We start from the raw sequence: 27,914 nt of genomic DNA, 5'->3' as shown, positions 1-27,914 counted from the left end.
CAGAAAAACTGCAGCTATTAATAGCCCATAAAAAAGGCAACATGGCTATTTAAGGAAGATCTAATATTGGATCTGCACCACGCTCTCTTTAGCGTTACTGCCATAAATGTTTGACTTGGAAAAAATTGTATGATATGTCTTATAAGTTGAGGACGCGAATTAAAAACAAAAAAAAAACAGGAGTTGTAGCCAGTATGATGTTGGATTATAATTTTTTGGCATGCTCAGTCTCACCTGTGTCAAAATTATCCAGTAACACCTCTTTGCTTAGTGATCTGGCAAAGCATGTGGGGAAAATGTAGGAAACGGTATGAGTGTTATGTGAAATATTTATGTCCAGATTAACCTGCTTTGCCTGCTAAAGCGTTTATGGGGATCGATTGAATTTACATTCTGACATCCACGCACATCTGCGCACAAGCAGTATTAATTACAGCAAGAACACATCTGTCACATTTTCCCAGGCAGTCAAAGTGCTACATGTTTATAATTAAGGAAGGGAAATGTTTCATTCAGACGTGTTGTCGGTAATGCCTCTGGAGCATGCCACACACACAGTGCCAACAGCGCGTTGCCTGGCAACCCTGATCGCCTATCTTTTTGCTGCCGTTGTCTTGCGGAGCTGCTTGTCTAGCACAAGGCTTCCAGCGATGCAGCGATGCTTAACATGCATCGTGCCTTCTTCAGCATACTGCGTGTTTCCAAATAGAAGTGTCATGGGTGCATTTCAAGCTGAGTATCAGCAGCTCCTTACGCATGGCTTTCCTCCTAACACTCGGGCCTTTTCTCATTCTGCTGTTCAATAACGTAGTCTGGCAGAATGATTCTCGCATCGATCAAAGATTTGTAGACAAGAGGGTCACTTCGCTTGGCTCTCCAGCCATTTTTACTGACTACATCGAAACAATGAACGGCGATGAGATTTTTGATGAGCACCTAATTCGAGACACACCCTATCCTTGTTCTCCTTTTTCTCCCCACACGTTTGTTTTACTTTCCAGTTTCTCACGCTCCAAAGCAAACCGATCCTACTTGGATGCAAGAGAGCCAAAGGCGAATAGTTGGAAGCCAGATTATTTATGCTTTGGGAAATATCCTGGTGTCACCTACCACTCCTTTAACACACCGCTGTTATACAAAAGCCCGTTTCCACATTTATAGCTGCTCCTAAAAACTATGAAAATGCTAAAGGCCAGACACAAAAATTAAGTTTGCATAAACAAAGCATCGTAGAGCCAACGATGCGTTTAAGGCGAATATGACTGTGATCTAATTTCTCATAAAAAATATGCAAATATCCTAGCTAGGTAGGATAAAGGTGCTTATTAAGTAAGTGGGAACGTCTGGGATAGACGTCAAAAAGGTGAGAAAACGATTACCGGGGTAGGTTTAATTGATTGTTTAAAGATACAGTATTTCTCTGCATAACCTGATGATTCTTTATCCGGTGGGTGAATTCTTTCTGCCTAAAACGAGTCTGATGTGAACACGAATTGCAAATGATGGTTAAATCTGTTCAGTGTAAATCCAGTATACCTGCAGGGATAAGTTTGGCCGATCTGATCACATTCCAGTAGTTATGTGTGCTATATGCATTAACTTCTCCGCTGCAGAGATTTGGATAACACTTTTGCCCTACGGGCATGTGTTGAACAGCCGCCTTCTAGGCTGTCTGGGGATATCGTAAGTGTTTATTGTGTAGTGTCATGTCTGTAAAACACTTAGGTTAAAGTCGGGTCTGTTATGTTGAAGCTCTCGGGCCGCACTGAGCTGCCAGGCTTTGCCTGTGGGCCTCTAGGCCACTTTTCCCAAGTCTGTTAGAAGAAACTTTATTCAAGTGGATGAAGTGACAGTACATTGTCTTTCATCTATTCATCTCTCTTCCCAGTTTTTCCCCTTCTTTCCAGTGCCTTTAGCAATCCCTACTGGAATAGTATTTATTTAGTCAGGCCTGATTAGCAGTTTACGCTTTCAGAAGGCTGTCGCAGGACAGCAGGGGTCTGTGCAAACATGCCATACAGGACAACTCCGAGTGGCTCTCCCTCCATTTCATTCTTTCCTTCTCTCCAGGACTGTTTTACAGATCGCTAATCAGTCAGCTGTCTTCCAAACTCCAGTGAGCAAAATACAAACATGTGTGAATGTCAGAAACTTTGAGATTAATTGGTGTCTTGGCGCAATATCTGCACTTTACTCTGATAGTAGAGCAGGGAGATAATAATTAGTACAGTACATATTGAACTAATGTTTTTGCTTTTTGAGGAAATTCAGAGCTGTAATTGTATTGTAGCATTAAATTTATAGCCTGGAATAAGTAACCAGCATCTTATCTTGACCTGCTAATCTTTCCTTGTTGTGTGTGTTTTTCAGCTTGCCCACCAAAATGCGAGGGTCTGGCCTGCACAGATTCAGGCGAGTGTTGCCACCCACAGTGCCTGGGGAGATGTACGGAAGCTGGGAATGACATGGCGTGTGCCGCCTGCCAGCATTATTCCCACGAGGGCCGCTGCGTGCCAGACTGTCCTCCTGGCACATACCGCTTCGAGGGCTGGCGTTGCATCACCAAGGAGGTGTGCGCCCAGGTCCACCTGCCCAGCGAAGTGGACTTTGTCATCCATGATGGCGAGTGTATGCCTGATTGCCCACCTGGTTTCACCCGTAATGAGAGCCAAAGGTGTGTTTTGAGTCTCTTAGCATGTATTTGTAGTTGGTTTGATTTTTGAAACCAATTTCTTTAATGATATGTGTTCACTTTTTCAGGTTTAGGGGTTACATCCCAAAGAGCATTAGAGAGGGACACAGCCTTGTTTTAGAAGCTACTTAGCTCGGCTCAGATACAATTCGGAATGATTTAGAAGCAGTTGTTAAGAAGATAAAAGGTTGTTTAAGACGACGACATTACATTATTAGATGTGTTTCCTTGCTGAAAGTGCTTTTGTGACTGGTTTTGGCAGGCCGTTGTTCTCTCCTCAGTACTGCGGACCATACGGACCTGCTTTCACCCATGCTGCACCTGTTGTGCACAGTTGGTGTAATTAAATACCCAGATATATTAAGTATGATACGTAAATAATAATATTACATAATAATTACTTTCGAATTCTGTATTTTTCAAATCCTTTTTTTTTTACATGGTCTTTACAAGTATTAAATTAGACATTTGTACGTCTTTCCCAGATGTTCTCTGCACTTATGTCTGACTGTTCAAGCTCTTTACCCATCCCCTGATATAGAAGCACTCAAGGCAAAATGTGTTGTTTTGACATCATTCAACAGAGGAAGTAGACTTCCAAGTAAAAAGGGATTTGCCGGCAGTGTGGTTCGGTTTTGTGAAAGGACAAGCCCTGACTCTTCCTCCTCCACTTTTATCTCTTATAACCTGGGTGAAGAACGTGATTTGCTTTGTCTTTGTACTCTAAAGTTGCATTTTTGTTTTGCTTTCAGTTATGTTTTGTGCTCAACCCTCAGATAAAGACTGACACATAGTATTCCTGTTGCGGTTTAATGGCATTTGAGTGTTGTCTTGCAAGTAGCAGACAAAATGTCCTTGGCATTTTCCTTTATACACTTTCTCTTTTCTCATACAGTATGTTCTGTAGCGCGTGTGATGGCCTCTGTGATAAGGTCTGTGAGACTAAAACTATCGACTCCGTGGACGCCGCCCAGTCCCTCCAGGGCTGCACCGTCATCAAAGGCAACCTGCACATTAATATTCGTCGAGGCAGTAAGTATTTAGGGCAAAGTAAAAAAAATAATAATCCTCTTTGGCACACTAGCTACTTTGTGTCAAACATTTTGAGTCAGCAAGTTATCTTATTATCTTATTGTGTTGTGTTTCACAAACAGTCGTGCTTTTGAAAGCAAGTAAAACATATATACTTATTTGCTAATAAAACACATGTACAATAAGCTTACTCTGCAGCTTACTGTAAGGTTTTATTACTGGATTAGTACCGACCACTACAGGAACGATTCTTTTCACCTATCTCTTTTTCCACTTCTCTTTAGATAACATTGCTTCAGAACTAGAGAATTTCATGGGTTTGATCCAAACTGTGACGGGCTATGTGCGGATCAAACACTCTCACACTCTGGGCTCCCTGACGTTCCTGAAGAGTCTGCGCTACATTAATGGAGAGGACCTTTTAGATGAGTAAGAATCAAGTCTTCATTTTGTGTTGCACATCACACCAAACAGTTTTTGTACCTTCCGTGACTTCTGTAGGTTATGCACTTTTATTATACAGGTACTCCCCGACTTATGAACAAATTTCGTTCTGGGAGCACATTTGTAAGTATGGTTATGTGTTCAAAAAACATAATTAATTAATCTAAATTTATCTAATTTAGAAAAAAAGGAAATTAATCTAACCAAAATTTAACAGTGTCGTCTCTGCGAGGGGAATCCCGAACACCATTTTCTTAGAGCTGTTTTCCGCTGTATTGGACTGTGAATTCTGTTTTGTTGAAGATTTCCGAAATTAAGATTATTCTCCTTTAGGACCACTTTACAGGACAGCTATTTTCTATCATCATGCTTCCAGGCCGACTGATTTCTCTCGCACCTCCACACGCACACACATACAATATACTTTGGATATGACATCGTGTACAATGTATGATTGTAAATATTTGTATGTGCTGCACTACTGTGTCTATTATTTGTACAATACACGTTAGCTACCACCATGATTAAACAGGAAGTAGAACCACGGTCCGTTCGTATCTGCAGAAATTCGTAACTTACGTATGTTCGTAAGTTGGGGACTACCTTTACTGGTTACATACAATTTATTAGGTGACTAGAATAGAACTATAATGCCTACAGGATATGCTTGTGTACTTTTATTTTCCTTTACTGCAATATCAGAGACCTTCATAGATTGGTAATAAAATGGAAGACAACACTTGGGGATTTTTTTTCTTTTTTTTGCCTCATTCTGACTTACCATCCTACCAATGAAAGCAAAGTGCAGAAAATGTCCCAAATGTTGGCATAATATACTGTAAAACTGCAATAGAGTATTAAAGTTTATTTGCTGGTTTGTTAGTTGTAAACAGAGAATCTGCTGAGAACCTCTAAGTCGGTGTACTTATATGTACATAAACATGTATGTAGGAGTCAATTTTGGGCTTAGCATGATGTCAGAGGAGTAATTTAGCTTCAGGTAAAATGTTTAGGAAGTTTAGAGGACTAAGGTGAAAGAGGTCGTGAGAAAGCCTTCCTTTATTCTCATGTTTCATCTTGTAGGGGGCCTGTATGTGTGTGTGTCTAGCATTCCCCACATTCCTTAGATGTTCTGTTGAACTAAACATACCCAAAGTGCTGATTACTTCCACATCAGCTCAGTGTGAGAATGAAACACAATATCCGCATGTACTTGCTGTGGCTTTAGTGGACTCGCACATTAAAACTTGTACATTTGTGCCTGATATTTTCCTGATGAAAATGTTCTCAGCAGAGATGGTGGGTTGTTAGTGGCTGTTGCACCAGTATAACTGTCTAATTAAGTTGGTAGGAACCGTGCTGTCAGCGGTAACCTCTGTGCATTGATGAATGGGTAGACACTAGGTCACATTGCAGGTATACATTTGCTGCCTGTTACTCACATGTTACTATTTGCCCCAACATGTGAGTAACAAGCCGCAAATGTATACCTGCAATGTGACCTATTGTATATGGTATGAGCTTAAAATAAACCTATTTAAGTACTTAACCATACATTATCACTGGGGTTGAACCTTACATATATGATTCACGTAATCAGAATGTGTGATTGTACAGTATATAGAAACATGGATATGATGTCATTTTTTAAATAATTGAAGGTACATAAAAAGTTCTCACTTGTTTTTAGGGAGTAACCTTTTGGCATTGCTCTAATAATTGCTCTCAATGTTTTTGTCTTAAATAGTATGTATGCATTCTCGGCACTGGATAATCAGCACCTGCAGCATCTGTGGGACTGGAACCAGCACAACCTGACCATCCGAGCGGGTAAACTTTTCTTCCGCTCCAACCCTAAACTCTGTATGTCCGAGATTCGCAAGATGTGGGAGAAGACAGGTGTCTTGAGGAAGATGGAGGAAGATGATGTTCGCAACAACGGGGAACGAGCTAGTTGTGAGTAGTTTTTTTTTTTAGTATACAAGATTTATGTCACCATTTCTAAAGCAAGATTGAAGTTCGATTCCATTTCTTGAACCATCTGTCAGTGGAAAAAAAAGAAATTCTCTACAATAAATCTCTCTCGTGTCCTTTTCCCCTTAGGTGAAAGTCATATTCTAAAATTCAAGTACAACAATACCCAGAGCACTCGAATAAAACTGACCTGGGAACGCTACCGGCCGCCTGACTACAGAGATCTCATCAGTTTTATAGTCTATTACAAGGAAGCGTGAGTGTTTCCTTTGGCCTACATTCATATCTGAATTACTCGGAAAAGTCTGGGACGAAGCTCAATTTCCGAATAAAATACCGAACATTTTAAAACCTGTTTCTGTTTAGCAAGTCAAAGATGTGATTCCTGCTCTGTAATGATCCAATCTGCTGTTAGGACAATGAAATCTAAACAGCTCTCAAAGGAGTTGTATTTTTTTTTAATGTTGTTTTGTAGACCAGGAAGCAGCTTAGGTTTTGAAAGATTGAATCATACAGTACAAATCCTATCCATTAGAAATCTTAACGTTTGCAAATTGAATAGCAGAATTAAAATACTTCTGGTGATTTGTTTCTGTGCCACAGGCCATTTCAGAACATTACAGAGTTTGATGGACAGGATGGCTGTGGGTCTAGTTGGACTATGGTAGATGTGGACCTTCCTTCAGACAAATTTATGAATCCGGGAATTCTACTTCAACCGTTAAAGCCCTGGACGCAATATGCTATTTTTGTGAAAGCCATCACCCTGGTGGTAGAAGATAAACACACTCTGGGGGCTAAGAGCGAGGTGGTCTACATCCGTACCAAAGCTTCAGGTAGGTAACTACTGTAGCTGCTGCCCAAACTCTGTGCCATATGTGTTGGTATCGTGGGTGCATGGGTAACTATTTCCAATAAATGTATGTGATTTATTGTCTTGTGGAATTTCCTTTACTTGAAACAGTTCTTCTTATTTTTATACTATTAATGTAAATGCTTGCAGATAAAACTGCTTATGTAATAAAACAGACCCTTATCAAAAACCCTGAATATTATATTTTGTGATGCAAGTATCCTGCAAATGTCACTAGCCAGGCATTATGGCCACGGTTAAAAAGGGAAACATTCATTAAAATCTGGTCACTTTACAGAGCCCTCAATGCCCAGGGATGCTCGCGCGTATACAAATTCGTCCTCATCACTAGTGGTAAAGTGGTCTCCTCCCATTTCCCCAAATGGGAATTCAACCTTCTACCTTCTCCGCTGGCAACAGCAGCCCGAGGACCGTGAGCTCTACCAGCACAACTACTGTTCGAAAGGTAAAAGAACACCATTCAGATGCGATAAAATCTTTTGACCTTCCTTACTATTTTATTCATTTATAATAGCCTTTTCTTGTCCCCTTTAGTTTTTCTTATTTCTTTCTTATCAATTCCAAATATCACTTATGATCTCAGCATCTTGCACGCAGTGTTCTTGCAAACTTGAGAAGAACATGAAAGAACACCTGATTTACTCCAAATTTATGCAGTTATCCACTCAGACACCCACGTGGCAACAGCACAGTACATAGAATCATGAAGGAACTTCTGTTAATGTTGATACCTAACATATGAGGAAAATCGACTAATTGAGTATAGAGTAATTGTGGAATTTCGCACGAGTTAAAAGAAAATGGATCAAGAACATTGAGTCATTCGTCGAGTGATGAGAGAGGTCAGAGGAAAGTGGTCTGATTGTTTAAAGTTGCCAGGAAGGATATACTGTAGTAACTCAAAGAATCACTGTTTACACATGTGATGAGCAGACGCACACACATAACATCATGCAGAAAACATCAACCTTGAGGTGGATAGGCTGCAACAGCAAAAGACAACATTGGGATCCACTCTTAGCAGCCATGAACTGAATCCGAGGCTATCATGGCACAGATTCACCCACACTGTCTCTAAGTCTAGTTTCTAACTGTCCAGTTTGGCTAAGTCTGAGGCTATCCTCTGATTCGTGTTCATGGCTGACATGAGTGGATCAAATGTCGAATGTCTTGTGCATTCTGAGATGCTTTTCTGTTCAGCTCATTTCTAAAAAGTTACCATGCTTGAGTTGCCTAACACTTCCAGTCAGCAAGCCTATCTGTCCATTTTCTTTAGACAGCTATCATCCCTAGGGCTTTTCCTCATGCAGAGCTACTGCCAGTGGATGTGACATTTTGTTTTGTACTCCTGTTTTACCTGCACTTTCTTCTGCATGCAGTTTTATAAGTATATCATTACAAATCTGTTGCTCATCATGTGTCAATCTCATTCTACTCTGTTAACAAAGTGATTTTTTTTTTTTTTGTCCACAGAACTTAAGATCCCGATTCGCATCTCTGCCTCAGCCCTGTCAGAAATAGAGGAGGACACTAAGCCCACAAAATCCGACGTGTTTGGTGATGAGAAAGGCCAGTGCTGCTCGTGTCCCAAGACCAACCAAGCCATGAAGGAGGTGGCAGAGGAGCGTGTTATCAGCAAAGCGTTTGAGAACTTCCTCCATAATTCTGTATTCACACCCAGGTACAATGATCTCTACTCACCTGCTCACTTTGAAACTGTCCCTGAAAACTGGAGCAAATCTGGGAGTCACTCACTAATTAAGGTTACCATTTAGGGCTGTATGACTTAATCGCACTAAAATTAATTAAAAGAATGCATGCAATTATACATACATTAATAAATGCATTTTTAGACAGATACACATTTGACCTGTTGCTGACATTATTGTGGCAGTTTTCTCTTTAGAGCGAGCATTTACAAACAGTGCCTGCATCCTGATCCCATATCAGAGCTAGCTCAGGAGTTTCCATGCTGCTCTGAGGTGTGGTTTGTTATTGTCTGGGCAGCCGTGGCTGCTGCGTGTGTCAAGGGTTTAGCAGACTAATTTGGAACGAGGCTCAGTCAATAAGGCTTTGTGTAGTCTGAGGTGCCATGATGCCCTTTCCATGGCCAGAATTCAAGAGGACATCTGCACTGTAGTATCTGTTTATTTGCTAGTGACAAATACATTTCTTTTTTGTGCCAGAAGAGGAGCCACATACACATGCATGCATCTGGATAGGGTATTAGTTTTTGAAGCATATGTAATGATGTCCTACAGTTACACTGTTATCTGTTTGTCATGTAAAATGTATCTTAATTCAGTTTTGCTTTGATAATTGCAAAAGCATCTTGTGCTTTATCAATGGTCCACTGAATGTCTGATATTTGTACGCTTTTCTGTCCAGATGTAGAATATGAAAGCAGCAGTGTCAGACCCTGTGAGACATTAGGACAACTCGTTCAGCGTTTTAAAGCATGTTATTGTCACTCGGTTAAAAATGCTAGTTATGACATTCCCTCTGTTAAACATTAGTTAAAGCAGTGGTGGGTAAACATAATACAGTGGCATACTATTGATCTTCCTTACAATTTTTTACAATATTGAAATGTTGCAAGAAATGTGCATTGGCATATGAAGCATTTTAGGCTTCGTACGAACCGGACTGAACACTGGCTTGTGTGTGCGTCCGGGAGCCATTTAAAACTTGTTTAATTTCAAGCGGATGCCAAGCGGAACGAGTTTACGAATTTTCACGATTTTTATTTTCCTGTTACCGAAAGCTGTTGTGAAAGAGTCAACCCACAATACCAGTGTTCAGTACTCAATTTACCTGCACAAGTTGAATCCATATACAGACTCATATATGTTGACTATAATGAGTGACGCTTGTGCACTGAGTCTGAGCATGGGAGACAATTACCCACAATCCCACAGCACACGAGAGAGAAGAACCATCGCGTGACACTCTGCAGACAAAGCTCATGTGTACTAGAGAACTTGTATTTCAAGACCTTGCTCGTTTAACAAGTTGTGTTGAGTAATGAGTAATGAGTGAGTGATGAGTAATGAGTGAGTAAATTGATTAAGTGACATAATGTAAGCTGCACATATCCCAGCAGCTTACTGCCTTATGTGCTTTAAAAAATCAACACAATCATGCAAGGTTTCCTCCTCCTGAAACGTCAGTGGTGTAGATGCATCCATTTCAAAGCAGCACCTCAGTAGGTTTCTTATATTGGTGATGAGCACTGTGTGTGTATGCTTTAGACATCGCGCATTTAGAATTCATGCAGCAAAACCAAGCATAGATTGAAGATCCAAGGTAGGAATGAATGGCACTTTTGAAAGACAGTGAGTCAACAAGTCAATGAAGAAGATATCTTTCTTACTTCCTTTCTTGGTGTCTGTCTCTGTGCCCCTCCCACCTTATTGCCTCGCACAGTCTTTTATTGTGCGGTTGTTTAGTTTGGGATGACCGCCTGCCAGGAAATGTACAGCTCATTCAAGTGGAATGTTAATGAATTTTGCGGGAAGATCCCCACTGAGTGAGCCAGTGGATAGAGTGTAGAGAGGGAGAAAGAGGACACAGCAGAAGAAAGTGTGCCCTTTCAGTCCCTCTCTCCCGCATGGCCATAGATCAGCTGTCTGGGCTCTAAGCCAGTTGGAAGCCTCCATAATCGCTCAAATCACACATGTGAAGTGACTGCATTCTCTTTTACACTCAGAGGACAGAAAGGGGAAAAGAAACAGAGCAGAGATACAGCCACCCCATAGCACCATATCTGCGTACGCTTCATTCTCATCTCTAGCACCTCAGAGCAGGAAGCTGAGTTATCAAAGGATGCTTTGTGTTGAAGCTGTTGAAGCATTCCTGAGGTTTGCAGGTGTGAAGTCTGCCCTCAGGGCCTAGCATGGATGTGTGTATCTGGATGAGTCATTCTCACTTCCTCAGCAGACTTTGTCAGGTGTTTTCACCTGTCAGGATTTCGAACCAAAAGTTTTTGGATTAGTGTGTGTGTGTGTGTGTGTGTGGTTAATATATATAGCAGCAGGCATGGCATGGTATTCTGAAGAGACTCTGAGCTCTGGTTAAGATGGAAAAAGAGGATTATCTTATTGAGGAATACTTGAGAAGATACACCAGTGACTACTGGAAAACTATAAAATGCTGTTTCAAACACTCCCACACATATACAGTATATGGCCAAACGTATGTGTATACCTGATCATCCCACCTACAGTATACACTACGCTTGCTTAATGTTTTAGGCTCGACTTTATTATACATTATTATAAACCGAAAACTAAACTCTTGCAGGAACAGAACCTAAGCTATGAATATGCGTGAGAGGTAACACTGTAAAATCAACAGACACAAAGCAACTAACCTCTAAACCCTGAACTTACAGTAGATACAATACATGACAAAAGATAGCACGAAACTGTGACATGACAGATGATAAAGTGCACGACTTGCAAGGGGTGATGGGAAGTATTTTTCAGCACTCCGCTGACGCTGCCATGACACAGTGAAATAAACCTTAATGCTGCAAGGACATACTAGACAACAGTGTTCTTCTAATTTAGTTTCTTTTGAACTTTTCATCACTTCATCTGTTCACAGGCTGAAGATACTGTATCTTCATAAATCTTCCCTGGAGCTTTAATACTTATTTATGAACAAATAAAAAGCATGATCCTGTGCTTTTTCTTTTTACCTTTGAAAAGGGGACTTCATTGATTACCCGTGCATCGTCTCACATTCCATATTTGTGTGTTCTCTATAATCACAATCTCTGTCTGTACGCTACTGTCAGTCTTAGACTTTCAATCGCATCCATCGTGTCTTCCCGTATCTGAGATCAGTACCATGATAGGGTCTGATTATAAATTCTTTGCAGAGATCCTGAGCGAGCGAATCGGTACATGTCACCTAAAGATGGAGCTAGGTAAGGCCACGGCTGCTGCACTTTAGCTTCATCTGTGAAGTGGCAGTGGCTCAGTTAACAGCTGGTAAACCGTAGTCTTTGGTGTTGCATGAGTGTAATATACAGTGCCAGGTGGTATCGGCTTCACCACCACCACACATGCAGGCACTCCGCGCTTTGAGGAGAGATACATGGAGTAAATGCATCATTTCATTTCAAGCTGTGGCTTTGTGTTTTATTTCCGCTGCAAAATGTTTTAAAGCTCATACGGTTGGATTTTGGTTGATGGGTCAGTAGGTGTTTATTACTTTTGTGCTCGTCAGAAGTACATAACTATAAACTATATTATTTACTCATGTAATTCCTAGTAAAAGAAACCTTTAATGATAAATCTTAGACTTTTTACTTTTTGTCTATAGGTGTACGGTTGAATAAATAAAGTATTTTTTTAAAGGGTATTTGGGGTTGGGTGGAGAATTGTTTCAGCATTAGAGCATTGCATAGTTCAGCTTCAGTGAATAATGCATTCTAGCATGTTATAGACCTGATAGATTACTGCGCAAAAGTCTAATGCTCCCTCATTTCTTCATATTTTGCCTCCAATCCATACTTTCTTATCTTTTTAATGGAGATCTTAAAGGATTTTTTTATTTCATTTTTGGAATATGGAATTGTTTTAAGTCCAGTCCTGCTACCTGACCAGTTTCAGTTTTTTTGTTTGTTATACCACACAGTTATCTATGTATCATCCAAGCATGAAATATATCTAACTTAAGGCATGAACCAGTAAGAAACAGGTGCAGATAATGGTCGAAGATTAGGCTAGTGATTAGTATACTGACAATACTGAATGCTGAGTGGATCGAACAGACGAGAGGGGAAATGAGGTTGCTGCTGAAATTGTTACATAAACAACTTTTTTTTTTTTCATTGCATTTTTCACTTTATGCACTTTGCAACCTGCCAAAGCAAAATGTTTGTTCTTGTTTCTTTAATTTGGTCAACTTTTAATTGAATTTAATATAAAGAAATGAGGGATGGCTCGAGACTTTTACACAGTACACTAGATTAAATCCCACAACGTGTGTATCTCCTATCACTGTGATCACAAGTAGTGCAAGTGGTGCTTTTTGAACTGTTTGTGTGTTTGGAAAACCATATGAAGAGTGCACTTCTCACCCCTTCTCTTCTCTCCTCTTCTCTCCGCTCCCTTTCCGCTCTGTCCCTTCTGTCACTCAGACCTCACAACAGTAGACGTCGTCGGGATGTTTTTGGGGTCGCTAATGAAACATTAGCACGAGACTTGGGCCAGAACAAGACAACGTCTGAAAGCAACGTGTCCAAACCTGAACCCGTAGAGCAAGTGTATCCATTCTCAGAAGCCACATCTCAGACTGAGTTCATGGAGATCTTCAACCTGCAACCATTCACTGTCTACCGTATAGACATCCACGCGTGCAACTATGAGGTCCAGCGATGCAGTGCAGCTGCCTTCGTCTTCTCCAGGACCAAACCTGCAGGTGGGGCCATTCAGCCTGTTGGCATCACTCCAGGTCACATTGTGGTCTTTGAGGAAAATACTCTGACTGTGGGTACTGGCAGAAAGCTTCAAGCCTTAGATTTTAAAGCCACTGATCTTGTTTTTTTTTGTTTGTTTTTTTTTTTTTTTTTTTTTTTACAACTAATCATACTCTTATGCCAGTTAGTCAATGGTGCTAAGTAGCCATTCCTGTGCCCATCATTAATAAAGCAACAATGATGGTATATTCAGGATTCACTAGGAGTCCTGGGCTAGGTTGTGTACTTAAGGAATAGTATTTGGGGATTACGAGCAATGCTCATTACCTGTTGCCTATATAATCAGCCTTCTATTGATCAGCAGTATTTGTTCATCCAGGAAAAGCTGACAACATTCCTGATCCGGTAACCACTGAGATGGTTGAAAGGACAGAGGGGACAGTCTTATTGAGATGGTCAGAGCCTACACAACCTAGTGGCCTCATCCTTATGTATGAACTCAAGTATCGCCAGGGCTCAGAGGTGAGTAGCAATGTCTAACCCGCTGATACCGCTCACAATACGAGCATAGACTGAAAGTGGCTGTATGTTCGTGTCTGTGTTACTTTTAGCCTGAGAAACATGAGTGTGTGTCGCGGCAACAGTACCGGGAGCTTAAAGGAACACGGCTAACCAACCTGGGTTTCGGCAACTACTCGGTTCGTGTGAGGGCAACCTCGCTAGCGGGAAATGGATCCTGGACTGATCCAGTGTCTTTCTACGTCCCTCAATCCCAACGTAGGCCACTCGATCACACTCCCTTACTCCCTTACTCTCATTATATAATTCATGCTAAACATAAGGGTCGATATAGCTTTTTTGACCAATCGCAGAGTATTTATATTAGTATTGATAATCCACTCAAGTATATTTAGTCTCATTTTGGGATTGTTATTTATTTTTACAGAAGTCCATGATGGTATGGTCTACTTAGCCATTACATTACCTGTCATAGTGCTGATCTTATTTGTGATTCTCATCATCACCGTCGTCTTCGTCAAAAAAAAGAGGTGAGGAGTTTATTTGTGGAACCTGGAGCACTGCAATGATATTAATGTCATTTTGATGTAACCCGGATATACTGTACTATTGCACCCTTTCACAGGAACAGTGATAGATTGGGAAATGGAGTTCTCTATGCCTCTGTAAACCCAGAGTATTTCAGCGCAGCTGAGAGTAAGTATTGCTTTGCCTCCATTAAAATTATATTAGTTCATTGATACTAATGCATTAAGCATACATTCATAAGATAGCAAAAAGCATTATTCTGGTATATACTGTGCAGATGCCACTTAAACTCAGATACTCTTCACATAACTCATCAATCGACACAATAGATGGCATTACTGCATGGATGTTAATTTTTTTAAAACCATATTTTCCTTACCATACCCACATTCCACTCACTTTTTTAAATAAAAAAATATGAAGTGTAAAAAGCATCTGTTTCACCCAAGGCAAAGTAAACAGACAAGTAAATGCTTTATGTTTAACACTATGGTGGGAATTATGTTTTTAACAAACCACCTTGTTTTGTGCCCAGTGTATGTGCCAGATGAGTGGGAGGTGGCTCGTGAAAAGATCACTCTGTGTCGAGAGCTGGGCCAGGGTTCTTTTGGCATGGTTTATGAGGGCATTGCCAAGGGTGTGGTAAAGGATGAACCTGAGACCAGGGTGGCCATCAAGACAGTTAATGAATCAGCAAGCATGCGTGAACGCATCGAATTCCTCAACGAAGCTTCTGTTATGAAGGAATTCAACTGTCATCATGTGGTAAGAAGTTGTCCCAAGACTCGTCTTGGTTGTAGTTGACAGAAGAGCAGATTCATTGTAGGACATGAGCTACAGGAAAGAGAGTGACCACTGGTGAGTGTAACGATCCTATTTTGTGATTGTGCAAGGTACGACTGCTGGGAGTCGTTTCACAAGGCCAGCCCACTCTTGTGATCATGGAGCTGATGACACGAGGTGACCTGAAGAGCTACCTGCGCTCTCTGCGCTCAGAAAAGGTATTGGAGCCAACTTCTATTGTTGACATGTTTTGCCTGCATAGAACTGCTAGAACGTCACAAACGTGATTGTGATTCTAAATTTTTCCAATTTCAAGCATTAATTAGTTGTGCACCTTGATGCACTGTATGGCCAAAAGTACGTGGACACCAACGTTGCCATGAAGACAGAAGTACACAAACTTCATGAGTGCACAGTAGAATAAAATGGTCTCACTGGAGATTGCACAAGATGTGTTGCTAGTGTTGGAAAGTGTTATATACTGCTTTATTTAACCGTAAATATTGTGCTCACATGGAGTATATCATTTTCTGTAAAGCCATTCTTGTGCCTGTTGTTCTAAACAGTAAGTGTTAACAGTATTAAGAGGACAGTGGACTCATAACCAGATATGTTTGGCCAGAACTCAAAGCTTTATTCAAAGTTCTTTATTTTGTCCTTATCCTTAATGCATTATAGTATCTTTCTCTGTGGTGCCCAAACAAAGGCATTCTGGGAGAAACAACGAGACTAAATGAAAATGAAAAGGAAGTTGTAATCATTTCGCACTATATGTCCATGACGTATTCTTTCCTCTGGCTCTGCAGCAAGGTTCGTGCAGCCAGGCCCTTCCACCACTGAAGAAGATGATTCAGATGGCTGGTGAGATTTCCGACGGCATGGCATACCTCAATGCAAACAAGTTTGTCCATCGGGACCTGGCTGCCAGGAACTGCATGGTGGCCGAAGACTTCACTGTCAAAATTGGAGGTGATTAATGTTTACACACACTCTACAACTCTTCAGCAGCCCAAATGATGTATTTTATTCAAAATTAAGGGCTCTCAGGAAGAGTCTAATAAATCTTACTGGGACTTTGATGCAATAGCCCTGACAGCATCCGAACCACTATATCATGCTCTCTCATCAATCACATCCCTTTTTCCCTTCTATTCAGATTTTGGCATGACACGGGACATTTATGAGACAGATTACTACCGGAAAGGAGGCAAGGGACTTCTGCCGGTCCGCTGGATGTCCCCCGAGTCTCTGAAAGATGGCGTCTTCACCACAAACTCTGATGTCTGGTACGGGCCATTTGTCCACTGTTATGTCTACACACAGTCCTCACCGGTTGTGTGTGAGCGTGCACGTGTGAATGTGTTTGTATGTGCTTGTTTGAGTGACGGGACCAAACCCTGAATCGGATCTAAATGACACATCCCTCTTTACACATCTATTTTTTTTTTTTAAGAAATGAAAGCACACAAACTCTTCCACAGCTCCCATTTCCTAACAGCCTGGATCTATGAGGTGCTAATATTTTTATGTATTGCTTTTTTCTGCTACTAATGACTTATTCATACCAAACACTACATCACCAACCATTAATTCAAATCCAGCCAGTAAAAACTTCCCCAGATTGCCCACAGTTTGTGTCACTTTATTTTATTACCTTAACTCAACATAGCCAATGGAAAACATTGACCATTGTTATTGTGCAGTTTCCCAATTGTGTGTGTGTTACACCAACTTGGTGCAGTACTGTATCTTTAACATCCTCCAGATGTGCAGTAATGATGGGCTCACGGGTGAAAGCACCAAACCCACTGCCCCGTCTTTGTACCGGATGCGATGCCTTTGAAGTCTTCTGGAGACATGCTCATATAAACTTCACCCTTAGGTGTCTTCATTTGTTCCTTGCCTTTTTCCTTCCTTCCTAAAACCATCCCGGCTTTGCTGTGGTTTCGCTTTTCAGCACAGTTCCGTTGCAGCCAATTAGATACAAGTCACTGTTATAACAGGCCCATTTTAAGAGCGCGGGAGCTGCGCCTCAGATCTTGGGCCAGTGCGGAAAACGTGTCCACGGAGAGTTAATGAATAATGACTAGCAATACAGAGAACTGTGTGAGAGAGCTATTTGTGTACGTGTGCTTGTCCTGCCTCACTGCTGTTCTGTCTTTCCTGCTGCTTAAAAACATATAGGCTTATTCAGGAAGAGCACGTAGCCAAGAAAAATGCAGCACAGAAATAAAAATAGTAGTCATTATAGTAAATGGGTGGTATGGACGGAGTTGTGTTTATATACAGTACTGTAGCGCTCGCACATGAGAAACCTTTTTTTTTTTTAGGTGACGTATCTAAAACCCACCCCAGTGACCTGCTGAACTTTTACCTTAAAGGCTAGCATAGAATTTAGTGGCTTTTTTTTGCATTTGTGGTTTATGTTCTGCCTCACATTTAAATGGCCTTGTTTTCATGCCTTCGAAGTGGATCAGGTTATGTAAGTGAAGAACAGATTCAAGATTCAAGATTCAAATAACTTTATTAATCCCAGAGGGAAATTGCTTAAGATTTACCAGCGCTGCACTTAGGAGCTAGAGGGACTGTGTGCATGCATGTCTGAGTGCTGCAGTTAATTGTGCTTTGCTCTCTTTGTCTCTCTCTCTGTCTGTCTCTCTGTTATCTTTAGGTCATTCGGTGTGGTGTTGTGGGAGATAGCCACCCTTGCTGAGCAGCCCTACCAGGGTATGTCCAATGAGCAGGTATTGCGCTTCGTCATGGAGGGAGGCCTGCTGGACAAACCGGATAACTGTCCAGATATGTTGTAAGTCTTTCTTTTACTTCATCGAGCACTCACCATATCGCAACAATCATAGCATAACTACTCTAAACTGTCATAATTATACGCATAAACTAATGATTAAATGCTAAGCCAGCAAGTGGGAAAGTACTGTAGGTGTTGCTATATCACTGTCATCCAAAGATTGCAAGTTTGATTCCCGAGTGATGGTTCAGCATTCCACAGCCAGGAGTTCAGAGAGCTGATTGGTAATGCTCTCTCAAGGGATACTCATACACAAACTGTATGAGAAGCACATGATAGTCTTCATCCTTTTATGTTCCTAGTTGTCTTCTCGAGGGCAGAGTGCCCTAACAGTGGTGGGTCTGAGTTGGCTACACTTACTCACTCTCACTCATCTTCTATACCCCTTTATCCTGTATTCAGGGTCGCGGGGACCTGGAGCCTATCCCAGGAGGCTTAGGGCACGAGGCAGGGTACACCCTGGACAGGGTGCCAATCCATTGCAGGGCACACACACACACACACACACACACACACACACTATGGGCAATTTGGGAATGGCAATTAGCCTAACCTGCATATCTTTGGACTGTGGGAGGAAACCGGAGAACCTGGAGGAAACCCACCAAGCACGGGGAGAACATGCAAACTCACACAGAGACAGGAATCGAGTCTGACCGGGAATCGAACCCGGACCCTGGAGGTGCAAGGCGACAGTGCTAACCACTACACCACCACAAAAAAAATTACATTTTTAAAAGTTAAGGTGACTGACAAAAATGTATTTTTCGCAGGACAAGAAGACAACCATCACATCCATGTTGCATAAGAAGTACTAAAAAGTACTGTAGTTTAAAAAAGTTTTTCCTTCCTTGTAATATCATTCAGTTCACTGAAAAACAACAGATAAATCAGATTTCTGCAGTGATACAGAAAAAAAGAATATGTAAAATATATTTAGTGCTTGGTATTTGGGGTTTAGCAATTAGTATTCGTCCTCAGCTATACATGTGGTTATAGCCAGGTCTAACAGTACACAAGTGTCACTCATTCTTATGGTAGATTGGAAGAATCTCCATACAGTCAGCTCTGGCACATACTCCAGGCTGTGCTCATGGTCTGATTATGGATGCAGTCACGAGAATGCAGCTGTTACGTCAGTGTTTGTACGGGAAGGTCTGAGCATTGACGTCACAGCTTAAAAAGGAGTCCACAGGCTTGGAAAGCTCCCTGGACCGAGTAAGATGAAGCCCATAGAAGGGATTCCATGCCTTGTGTGTGAGAATGCCAACCATTTCACCAGCCAGATTAGGATGACCTGCCCACTCCAGATGGGCTTCACATATCCAGACAATTAGCACCACTTACTGGGTACACCTACCACTGTGTGTGTGTTTGTGTGTCAGTATGCATTTCTCCTTTTGTAGGCTGATGTCAGCAACCCGGTATGTGGTCCTTCTCTTCACTCACATACTCCTCTCACTCTCTCTTCTCTTCGGACTCTCTAATGCTGGCCTCACTATCCAGAGCAAGGCTGCGCTTGTTCACATTCAAACCTTTGGTTTCCATGGCAGCCCATCCATGGAGACCCGTTTCTCTTAGCAAAAGAATAATTTGGGCAGAAAGAAGGAAAGAACCGAACTTGCATTACCACCACAATAAAGCGCTATATTTCCTTACACACGCAAACCTTCTTAAGGCCCTTCAGTGTGCTTTTACTAAAACAGCTTCTGATTTTTTTAAAAAAAAATTTAATGCGCCCAGGTCTGTGGCTAAGCATGGCGAAGCAGCAGATAATTTCTTCTCACCTGGTTTTATTACTGACTTCATTAAAAACGAATGCAACTTAGTTCTAGCACAGGTGATACTTTGTAGGGTTGTGTTGGGGGTAGCGACGTCTCCTCACAGCTCCAGGTTTCTGGTTCAGTGCTGAAGTTGGTGTACTGCCTATGTGGCAGGTCGTTGATGTACTCGTGGGTTTTCTCCAGCTTTTAAAAACTTTCTCCTATGGGGATGTTTTTATTAGTAGTCTATGATCAATCCAGTCTAATTCAAATCAATAAAAAAAAAACTACTTATTTATTTTAAGGCGACACACTGATGTAGTGTTAGCATTAGACACCCCTGGGGTCAAGGTTTGAGTCTTCGGATAGGTGTGCATAGAATTGCATGTTCTCCCTGTGCTTGGTGGGTTTCCTCCGTGTACTTTGGTTTCCTCCCACAGTCCAAAGCGATGGGGAGTAGGCTAATTGCCATTTCCAAATTGCCTGCAGTTTGTGAGTAGGCTTGTACCCTGCAATAGATTGGCACACTGTGTAGGCCCAATGTCCCAAATCCTCTGAGATAGGCTTCAGGCCATCCACAACCTTATAAAGGATAAGCGGTGTAAAGAATGAGTTACAAAGTGAGTAATTATGATTTATAAATTGCCGTACAACTGATATGGATTAATAAGTAAGTAAGTATTCATATTTTAACTGCTATGTAAATTATTCGATTTTCATGTTCATTTAGAATCTTGGGTAAGCCTACTGTTTATTAGCAAAGTTGACATATCTGTCAAAGCCTATTAAATCATATCCTGTCATTTACAGTACTTACCAAAGAAGCAATAGTGATGTGCATGAGATGTGAATTTACACTATATAACATTGTTATTGTCACTGCAGATTTCTGAACAGTATTCAGTATTCTCCTTTTCAGAAGTATATTTATTCAAAATAAATACGATAATAGAAGACGAATATTGCAATCACAATTCTATTTGAACTCTGCATGATCTGCATTGGCGTATTAATTCTGTCAAGTGAGAATGTACCGTCTCGTCACTCTGAAGTGACATCCATTCATTGCCCGCTATTTTTTGATTTGACATCAACGCACTGACTCCTGTAGAGAATTGTGTGATCCAAGCAAAGGGCAGACAGGACGAGAAACTCACGAGTGCAAGCCTGGCTCCAGCGACTACTGTCATCAATTGGCTATGCCCCGTTTAAACCCAACAGTATAATTAACTTTTTCAGGAGCCCTCAATGGCGATCTTAAAAAAGCAGCCTCCCCCATTATGGTGCGCTGCTTGACTTGAGGCGCGTGCCCTGATATGTCTCAGTGAGGCTGTAGAGGGCCTGTTACTCCACAGCTGAGCCACAGCCGTTTATTTCGGTGGGCTGGACAGATATTCTTAGCTTGTTTGTGTAAGATGTGAGTGCTGCCGCACCACATTGAGCTGTAATGACCCTGTTTTTTTATGAGGCTGTCAGCTTATCATGATTGGCTGTATGGACTCAGCAGTTGGGAGGGCATGTGTGTCATAACAGCACATGTAGGCTTTATGGCCCGTGTCCTCAAAATGTTCTGGAGGCACTGTGCTTAGTTTCACAGAGATCTGGTGAATACTGCCACCTGTTGAGCAAGCATCATTTGATGCGAGTGAAATGGTCCATTTTACTTTACAATACCTGATAGTAATTGTCCTGAATTACGATTCTGAACGCGAAACCTTGCATTTTTGTCCTAGATTCTTTATTTTACTTTTAGGTTTTTAATATGTACAGTATATTACAGAGATGTATTTAGACATATCTGATCTCTGACAGGGTGGCACGGTGGTGTAGTGGTTAGCACTGTCGCCTTGCACCTCCAGGGTCCTGGTTCGATTCCCGGCCAGGCTCGATTCCCTCTCTGTGTGCATGGAGTTTACATGTTCTCCCTGTGCTTGGTGGGTTTCCTCCGGGTACTCCGGTTTTCTTCCACAGTCCAAAGACATGTAGGCTAGGTTAATTGGTGTTTTCAAATTGCCCATAGTGTGTGAATAAGTATGTGAGTGTGTGTGCCCTGCGATGGATTGGCACACTGTCCAGGGTGTACCCTACCTTGTGCCCTAAGTCTCCTGTGATAGGCTGCAGGTCCCCGCAACCCTGAATACAGGATAAAGCGGTATAGAAGATGAGAGAGAGTAAGTGATATCTGACAATAGTTATTTAGCCAGTAGGGCAACTAATAGTTGTGTAGGTAGTGGCTGGTATTACATGTCTTGAAGGAGCCCAGGCTTCACCTTCCCGAATTTATACCCACTAAATGAGGGGGAAAAGTTGGTCTATCAGACATCCATTGCATATTGAGACTATATAAATATATTATATATTTTAGTTATAACATTACATGTGTGATTGTAAATGATCTATTTAGCCTCTATTCAGATGCATGTATTAATGCACGTTTCTGTTTGACAGATTCGAGCTGATGCGCATGTGTTGGCAGTACAATCCCAAGATGCGTCCCTCTTTCCTGGAGATCATCAGCAGCATCAAGGAGGAGTTAGAGCCATCCTTCAGTGACGTCAGCTTCTTCTACAGTGACGAGAACAAGCCACCGGACACCGAGGAGCTCGACGTGGAGGTGGAGAACATGGAGAACATCCCGCTGGACCCTGCTTCCACCCTGACTCCACCCTCCTCTCAGGGGCTTACCGAGACTGCTACTTTGCCCTCCGCCCCTATGACCTGCACCTCGGTCCCTACACCCTCCACCTCGCCCTCTTCCTCTACAGCATCTCCAGCCTTGGACTCGCACTTCGATAACACACAGCCGTACGCGCACATGAACGGCAGCCGCAAAAACGAACGAGCGCTTCCGCTGCCGCAGTCGTCGGCCTGCTGAATTGCCCCCACGTGCACACGGTATTCTGTAACTTCCCTTACCCATGTTTTGTGGTCACATGTACAATTTTTTCCCTCTTGGTCGATGAGATAAACTCAAGGAGCAAAGATGGAGTCCATTTCGACAATGATAGACAATGTCCTACTGTAAATCAGTACATTGCTTACTTATTTTTATGATGGTTATTATTATTTGATGTTTTTTAATCCATCCCAGTGGATGATTTTACGTGTGGGACACAGAAAGGCTGCGTAAAGCTCTGGCAATATTTAAAAGGACTCGCATAACCATCACACTGGGGAGCTGCAGCAGTAATTTCTTTTGTATCATATTTTGTTGCTTTTTTTTTTTTTTTTTCCTAGAGGAAGTTTAAAGAGGTTTAAGCATTTTCTCGGCCAGAGAATTGTATTTAAAAAGAATTTTTTGCGTATCAGCTAACAAGCCCAACTTCTGAGCACTTTTTAAAGGGCTTGTGTGTGTATGTGTGTGTCTGTGTGTGTGTGTGTGTATGTGTGTGTGCGCAAGCCTAGAGGTGTATGTGGGGTTTTGCAGTAGAAGAAAACACACACATTCCTCTCTGCAATGCTGCACATCTCTGCCTCACTCGCTTTATTGTCACATTTCTCTTTCATGGTAGAGTAGTCAGCATCTCTGCTAGGATAGCTTTGTTCTTACGTTAGAACTGTTGTCCGGTCGAGCAAGCTGTCATCCGCTCCAACTTTTTAGTAACCGCTGATTTGTTTCTCTTTGTTTGCCAAATCAATACTACTTTTTCATATTTATTAATCAGAATGTTTATGTTCCCTGCTTACTTCCCAAATTTTTGGTTGGACGAGAAAGTATTGAAGTCAAGCAACTTTAGCTCTTACACTGGCCTCATGCTTTTTGTTCCTGGTGAAAGCAGTCGGTCTGCTCTTCCCTCCGGCGTAGCTTCGACTGTCCTACCATGACGTGACCGTGTCCACTCCAGCATCCGAGAGATGCACTGCCTCAATGTGTTGTTTCAAGTGACATCAAAACAGTCTGACAGCAAATGAAGACGAAGTACATGCTCCAAAGTGCTGAGCCAGATAAGAGGCCGTCGAAATCGCCTCATGTACAAAGCGAACGGTTTGCGCTAAAAGGATCGGCAGTTTGCAAAGACTTTGAGGCATTGTACACAGCAGGTATTTTGTTCAACTAGTCATTTGTCTCGATACAAATCCGCCAATTCTATGAAGGTCTTACAGTTGTATGTTAGACCGCCAGATCATTTACACACATCACTGGTTCGTCACTTTTGATACCTTTTTTACGGCTCCGATGTTCTTTGTCTGTACAGAAAGAAGCTGCTATTTTATCCTTTTTTTCTTCAAGGATGTTTTATATATATAAATATATAAATATATATATAAAGAAATCCTTCAGGTTTAATATTTTATGATCTCCACTACAGTCCATTTTCTTATGCTTTATACTCTTCTAGCAAAAAATGAACGAAAAACAAAAAAGAAGAAAAAAATTATATTTAATAAACAGATTTTTCCCCTTCCACTGAGAGGTTGTTTAGATTGCCACATACAATCCATCACCTGTTTTTAATGTATTATTATTATTATTATTATTGTGTTTGTGTAGATTTTTTAAGATGCCCTTGGTCTGTGTGAGTAGTTTTGGCACCCTTGTACCAGTTGTCTAGCACTGCACCAAGTCCTGCCCTCTAGGTGCAACAGAAACTCAGGTCAGAGTTAAGATTTTGCTCTTTCCACGCATCCCTGTCCCAGCTCCTCCTTCTAATCTGTCGCTTTGTCTTTGGTGTAAATGCGCTCTCTCTTGCTGCTCTGCCTCCCATACGAGTGTGTACAGTAATTTGTCTGCCTCCCCCGGTGCCTCATTTTAAAGTCAAGAAGCATCTTATGTTTGTTGTGTTTTTTCTATCACTATCACCCCAGCTATATAATTGCTTGGCATCTGACAGGGCTACTTGGGTCATTTTAGGTCCTGCCTTACAAAGCCCAACCGCTCGTCATGCTGCTCTAGGCTGCATTCTCCAACATGACTCAGCATAGGCTCGCATTCAATGGGTGCAGCCTTCTCTGATGAAACATCTGCAAACCAAATACAGACACGGTCGGGTTAAACTCTATTTCGATGAAAGCGCTTCATTTTTGGTTTTTAAAAACACTCGTTTTTTTTGAAGGATCTCTCTTTGTACTTTGGGAAGTGTTGCCCATGTGTAGTTTGTCCCTTCACAGAAGGCTGTTCTCCTCTTCTGTAGGGTTATTTATTCTATTATTATTTTTACCTAAATCACTGTATGAATGGCCCAATGTATTTAAGTTTTTATTTGTATTTTCCATGATGTCATGACTGGGGGACTTTATTTTTCATTTCCTTGACGCATTTATCTACCTCACTCTTTTTTTTTTTTTTATTATGTATGTATGTGCATAAAAAGAAAATCTACAAAAAATCTCACTATTTTCTCACGTCTGTTGGAGACAAACCTCAGTCTCCAGACGAAAAACCTCATCAGCATCACAAACCACATGCTCTCAGAGGACTGGAGAGAGGAAGGCTGTGCAGCATGACAACCATTCCAAATTGCATCCCACATCATAAAAGCCTGAAGCTCTTTTACTGTTATGAAAAGAACATTATTTTATGGACTAATGTTGGAATTAAATTAATAAATACAATTCCTTAATGCAAGGATGAAAATTAAAGTAGAAGTGGCTCACGTGTTTATAGCAGAAGTAAAAAGGACGTAGTATATAATATTTCGGACAGAGAATTCGCACACAGAATTAGCCACCCTCTCTCTTTACTCAATAACGTGATTTCTGCAACCAGGAATCCTCAAATCATGCAGCTGGCTTTGACCATTCATGGCATTCATGGTTTTATTCAAATACTGCTGTGATTGATTTCCTGCCTCAACACAAACTGTTGAATTTCCAAAGCATTTACAATTCGATTTTTTAAATATATATAAAATCAGTGTGTATAGCCAGCTAAACCACTATTTTGCATTGATTTTATTTGTTTGGCCAACGTTATATTTCATGATGCAGGCATGAAACAGTCACAATGCGTGACTCTTGATCTATAAATATCATCTCATTCTGTTTAAGTGTTAAAGCTTTGGCAGTGACAGAGAGCAGTTCTGTAGTCACATTTGCCCCCACTCTAACTCTAACATCCTGCAGCAGACATACTAACGTGATTTTCTTTTTTTCCTTTTTTTTTAGTCTGATTTGGCTCTTTCAGAATGGCTGCGATAGCACTGATCAGACCTGTTTCACTTTCAGCTATAAAAGTACCACTGCATCATTCCTTCACCGTTCTACTAACGCTTAACACCCGGAGACACAGCCAAATATTTAAATGGTCTTGAGCCAGTTTTCATTAAAATATGTTTGGCATTATCATTATCTCAGCAAATAATGATTATTTTATAAGATGTTCCTCTATAAGAAATTCTAAGATGTACATTACACATTTTTGTGCTTGTAAGAAACTCAATCTCAACTAAGTGGTTCAATATGTTCTAAAACATCAAATATGCACCGAAGTATGTGCTTTTGGGAAATCGAGTATTTAAGTATTTGGCCTTCTACAGACGATGTTACTGCATGCTGTGCTGATTTGGTTTTAATTTTTCCTTCTGTTTCCTCCAGACATTTCACACAATAACCTCTCCCATGTCCTTTTTTTAAATATCAAGAAATACAGAAGTGTCTCAGTTATTGTATCTCTCTTCTGTAATGCTGCTCCCAATATGCTGCTCCTCTGTCTGTTTCAAGGCCTCTTCATTTCAACTGGCTATTCTGAGCTTTGGACAGGTGCTCGGTCTCAGCAGAATGGTTTTCCAAACATCCATTTACTAAAGTCAACTAAGCATTAGACCACCGATGTAGGTTTCACACTTGGCAAAGGACTTTAAAGCATACAAAAACCTTTGCCATCCATAACATCTCACCAACTCTGAGTTCTGCTTCGTAGCACTTAATGTTCTTTTACTCTCTATTCGTAGTAGTCTTCTGTAAGAGGAATTTCAGGGCTAAAAAATGTGGCCAGTGATGGGGAGACCTGGTTGGGAGATCAGATTGCTGGAAAAAAATCTAATAGGATGGAAAAAAAGAAAAAAAATCAATGGCGTTCCTAATGGGACAAGATGTTAATCCAAATCACCATTCTTTGAAAGGCCTTGTACTTGTGTTGTTGCATATGTATATGGATGGGAGTGTATCACATGTAGATGTAGTGATGTAGATTTTGATGTCTTTATATTAAGAAAAAATAATTACTATAGATCAGTGATATTTATTTGTTTGTTTGTTTTTCTGTAATGAAATGGACAAAAGGGTTGGCTTGTTCCAAAGTGAATGTCAGTTTTTGTTGAATGCTGCCAAGGTCCCTAGTTAACTGTAGGTTACAAATCTACTACAGAAACACAGACACAAATAGGACAGTGATGTCCAGTAGATTACGGGTAGTCATGAGAGAGATTTAACATGACTAGATTTTTTTTTTTTAAGAGAAACGTTTACAGTAGATATAGCGCTTCTTGCAGTGACCGTTCTTTGCATACCTGAAGATCGATTGACTGAAAGAGTTTGGTTTGTTTTGATTTTTTTTTTCCTTTTTTCAAGTATCATTAATTTTTGTTGTATTTCCTCAGAATACAAAACCTCAGGTTTAGAGAAGATGCATAGATGCATTTTAATTGCAATAATTAGCTTGAGGTTTTATATACATCATTTTCCAGGCACTGTTATTTTGCTTGGCATTCCGGATTGAAAAAATACAAAATAAAATGAAAATAGTTAAATAAAATGTAAAGGGGCCTTGTTCTACTGTACTGAGATATTTTCACTAATAATAATGGTTTTTTTTTATTTTTTGCAAGGAACTCTTATCTCTGTTATTGAACTGATTGATAGAAACTGATTTGGTGAAACAGCTCGACTGGTACTTGTCTTCTCGTAAATTATGTATCTGAGGCCTCCTCGCTTTTTATTTTCTCCTCACTTCTAGTTCAGATGGTATACTTTTTACATGACATTGGCTTAATGTGTATCTGAAGAATTTTCATGTATTTTCTTTTTTTTCTTAAATTTTGAATTAAAAAAGTGAATGGGATAAAATGCCTGTGCTGAGTTTTATGTATTGTCTTTATAAAACTTTCAGACTATTTAAGCACTATATATAT

The 27,914-nt window shown here is 40.9% G+C and overlaps 1 protein-coding gene across 1 annotated transcript in view; it reads left to right on the top strand.

Annotated features, from left to right (window-relative positions):
- Nucleotides 1-27,838, top strand: part of igf1ra (insulin-like growth factor 1a receptor) — a 94,750-nt gene extending 66,912 nt beyond the window's left edge. The window contains exons 3-21 of the mRNA XM_053500271.1: nucleotides 2,371-2,674; nucleotides 3,588-3,724; nucleotides 4,009-4,153; nucleotides 5,916-6,124; nucleotides 6,272-6,398; nucleotides 6,746-6,978; nucleotides 7,294-7,461; nucleotides 8,490-8,697; nucleotides 13,168-13,448; nucleotides 13,826-13,968; nucleotides 14,058-14,223; nucleotides 14,393-14,495; nucleotides 14,591-14,661; nucleotides 15,029-15,258; nucleotides 15,387-15,494; nucleotides 16,083-16,245; nucleotides 16,433-16,562; nucleotides 17,948-18,082; nucleotides 22,294-27,838. Coding sequence (XP_053356246.1) covers nucleotides 2,371-2,674; nucleotides 3,588-3,724; nucleotides 4,009-4,153; nucleotides 5,916-6,124; nucleotides 6,272-6,398; nucleotides 6,746-6,978; nucleotides 7,294-7,461; nucleotides 8,490-8,697; nucleotides 13,168-13,448; nucleotides 13,826-13,968; nucleotides 14,058-14,223; nucleotides 14,393-14,495; nucleotides 14,591-14,661; nucleotides 15,029-15,258; nucleotides 15,387-15,494; nucleotides 16,083-16,245; nucleotides 16,433-16,562; nucleotides 17,948-18,082; nucleotides 22,294-22,720 — 3,488 coding nt within the window. The 3' untranslated portion in view covers nucleotides 22,721-27,838. The remainder of the gene's footprint in view (nucleotides 1-2,370; nucleotides 2,675-3,587; nucleotides 3,725-4,008; nucleotides 4,154-5,915; nucleotides 6,125-6,271; nucleotides 6,399-6,745; nucleotides 6,979-7,293; nucleotides 7,462-8,489; nucleotides 8,698-13,167; nucleotides 13,449-13,825; nucleotides 13,969-14,057; nucleotides 14,224-14,392; nucleotides 14,496-14,590; nucleotides 14,662-15,028; nucleotides 15,259-15,386; nucleotides 15,495-16,082; nucleotides 16,246-16,432; nucleotides 16,563-17,947; nucleotides 18,083-22,293) is intronic.
- Nucleotides 27,839-27,914: the final 76 nt, after the last annotated feature.

This window comes from Clarias gariepinus, chromosome 7 (assembly GCF_024256425.1).
Source record: "Clarias gariepinus isolate MV-2021 ecotype Netherlands chromosome 7, CGAR_prim_01v2, whole genome shotgun sequence".
Lineage (NCBI taxonomy): Eukaryota > Metazoa > Chordata > Actinopteri > Siluriformes > Clariidae > Clarias > Clarias gariepinus.
The sequence above is the reverse complement of the archived record's forward strand: the minus strand, read 5'-3'. Positions and strand labels throughout refer to the sequence as shown.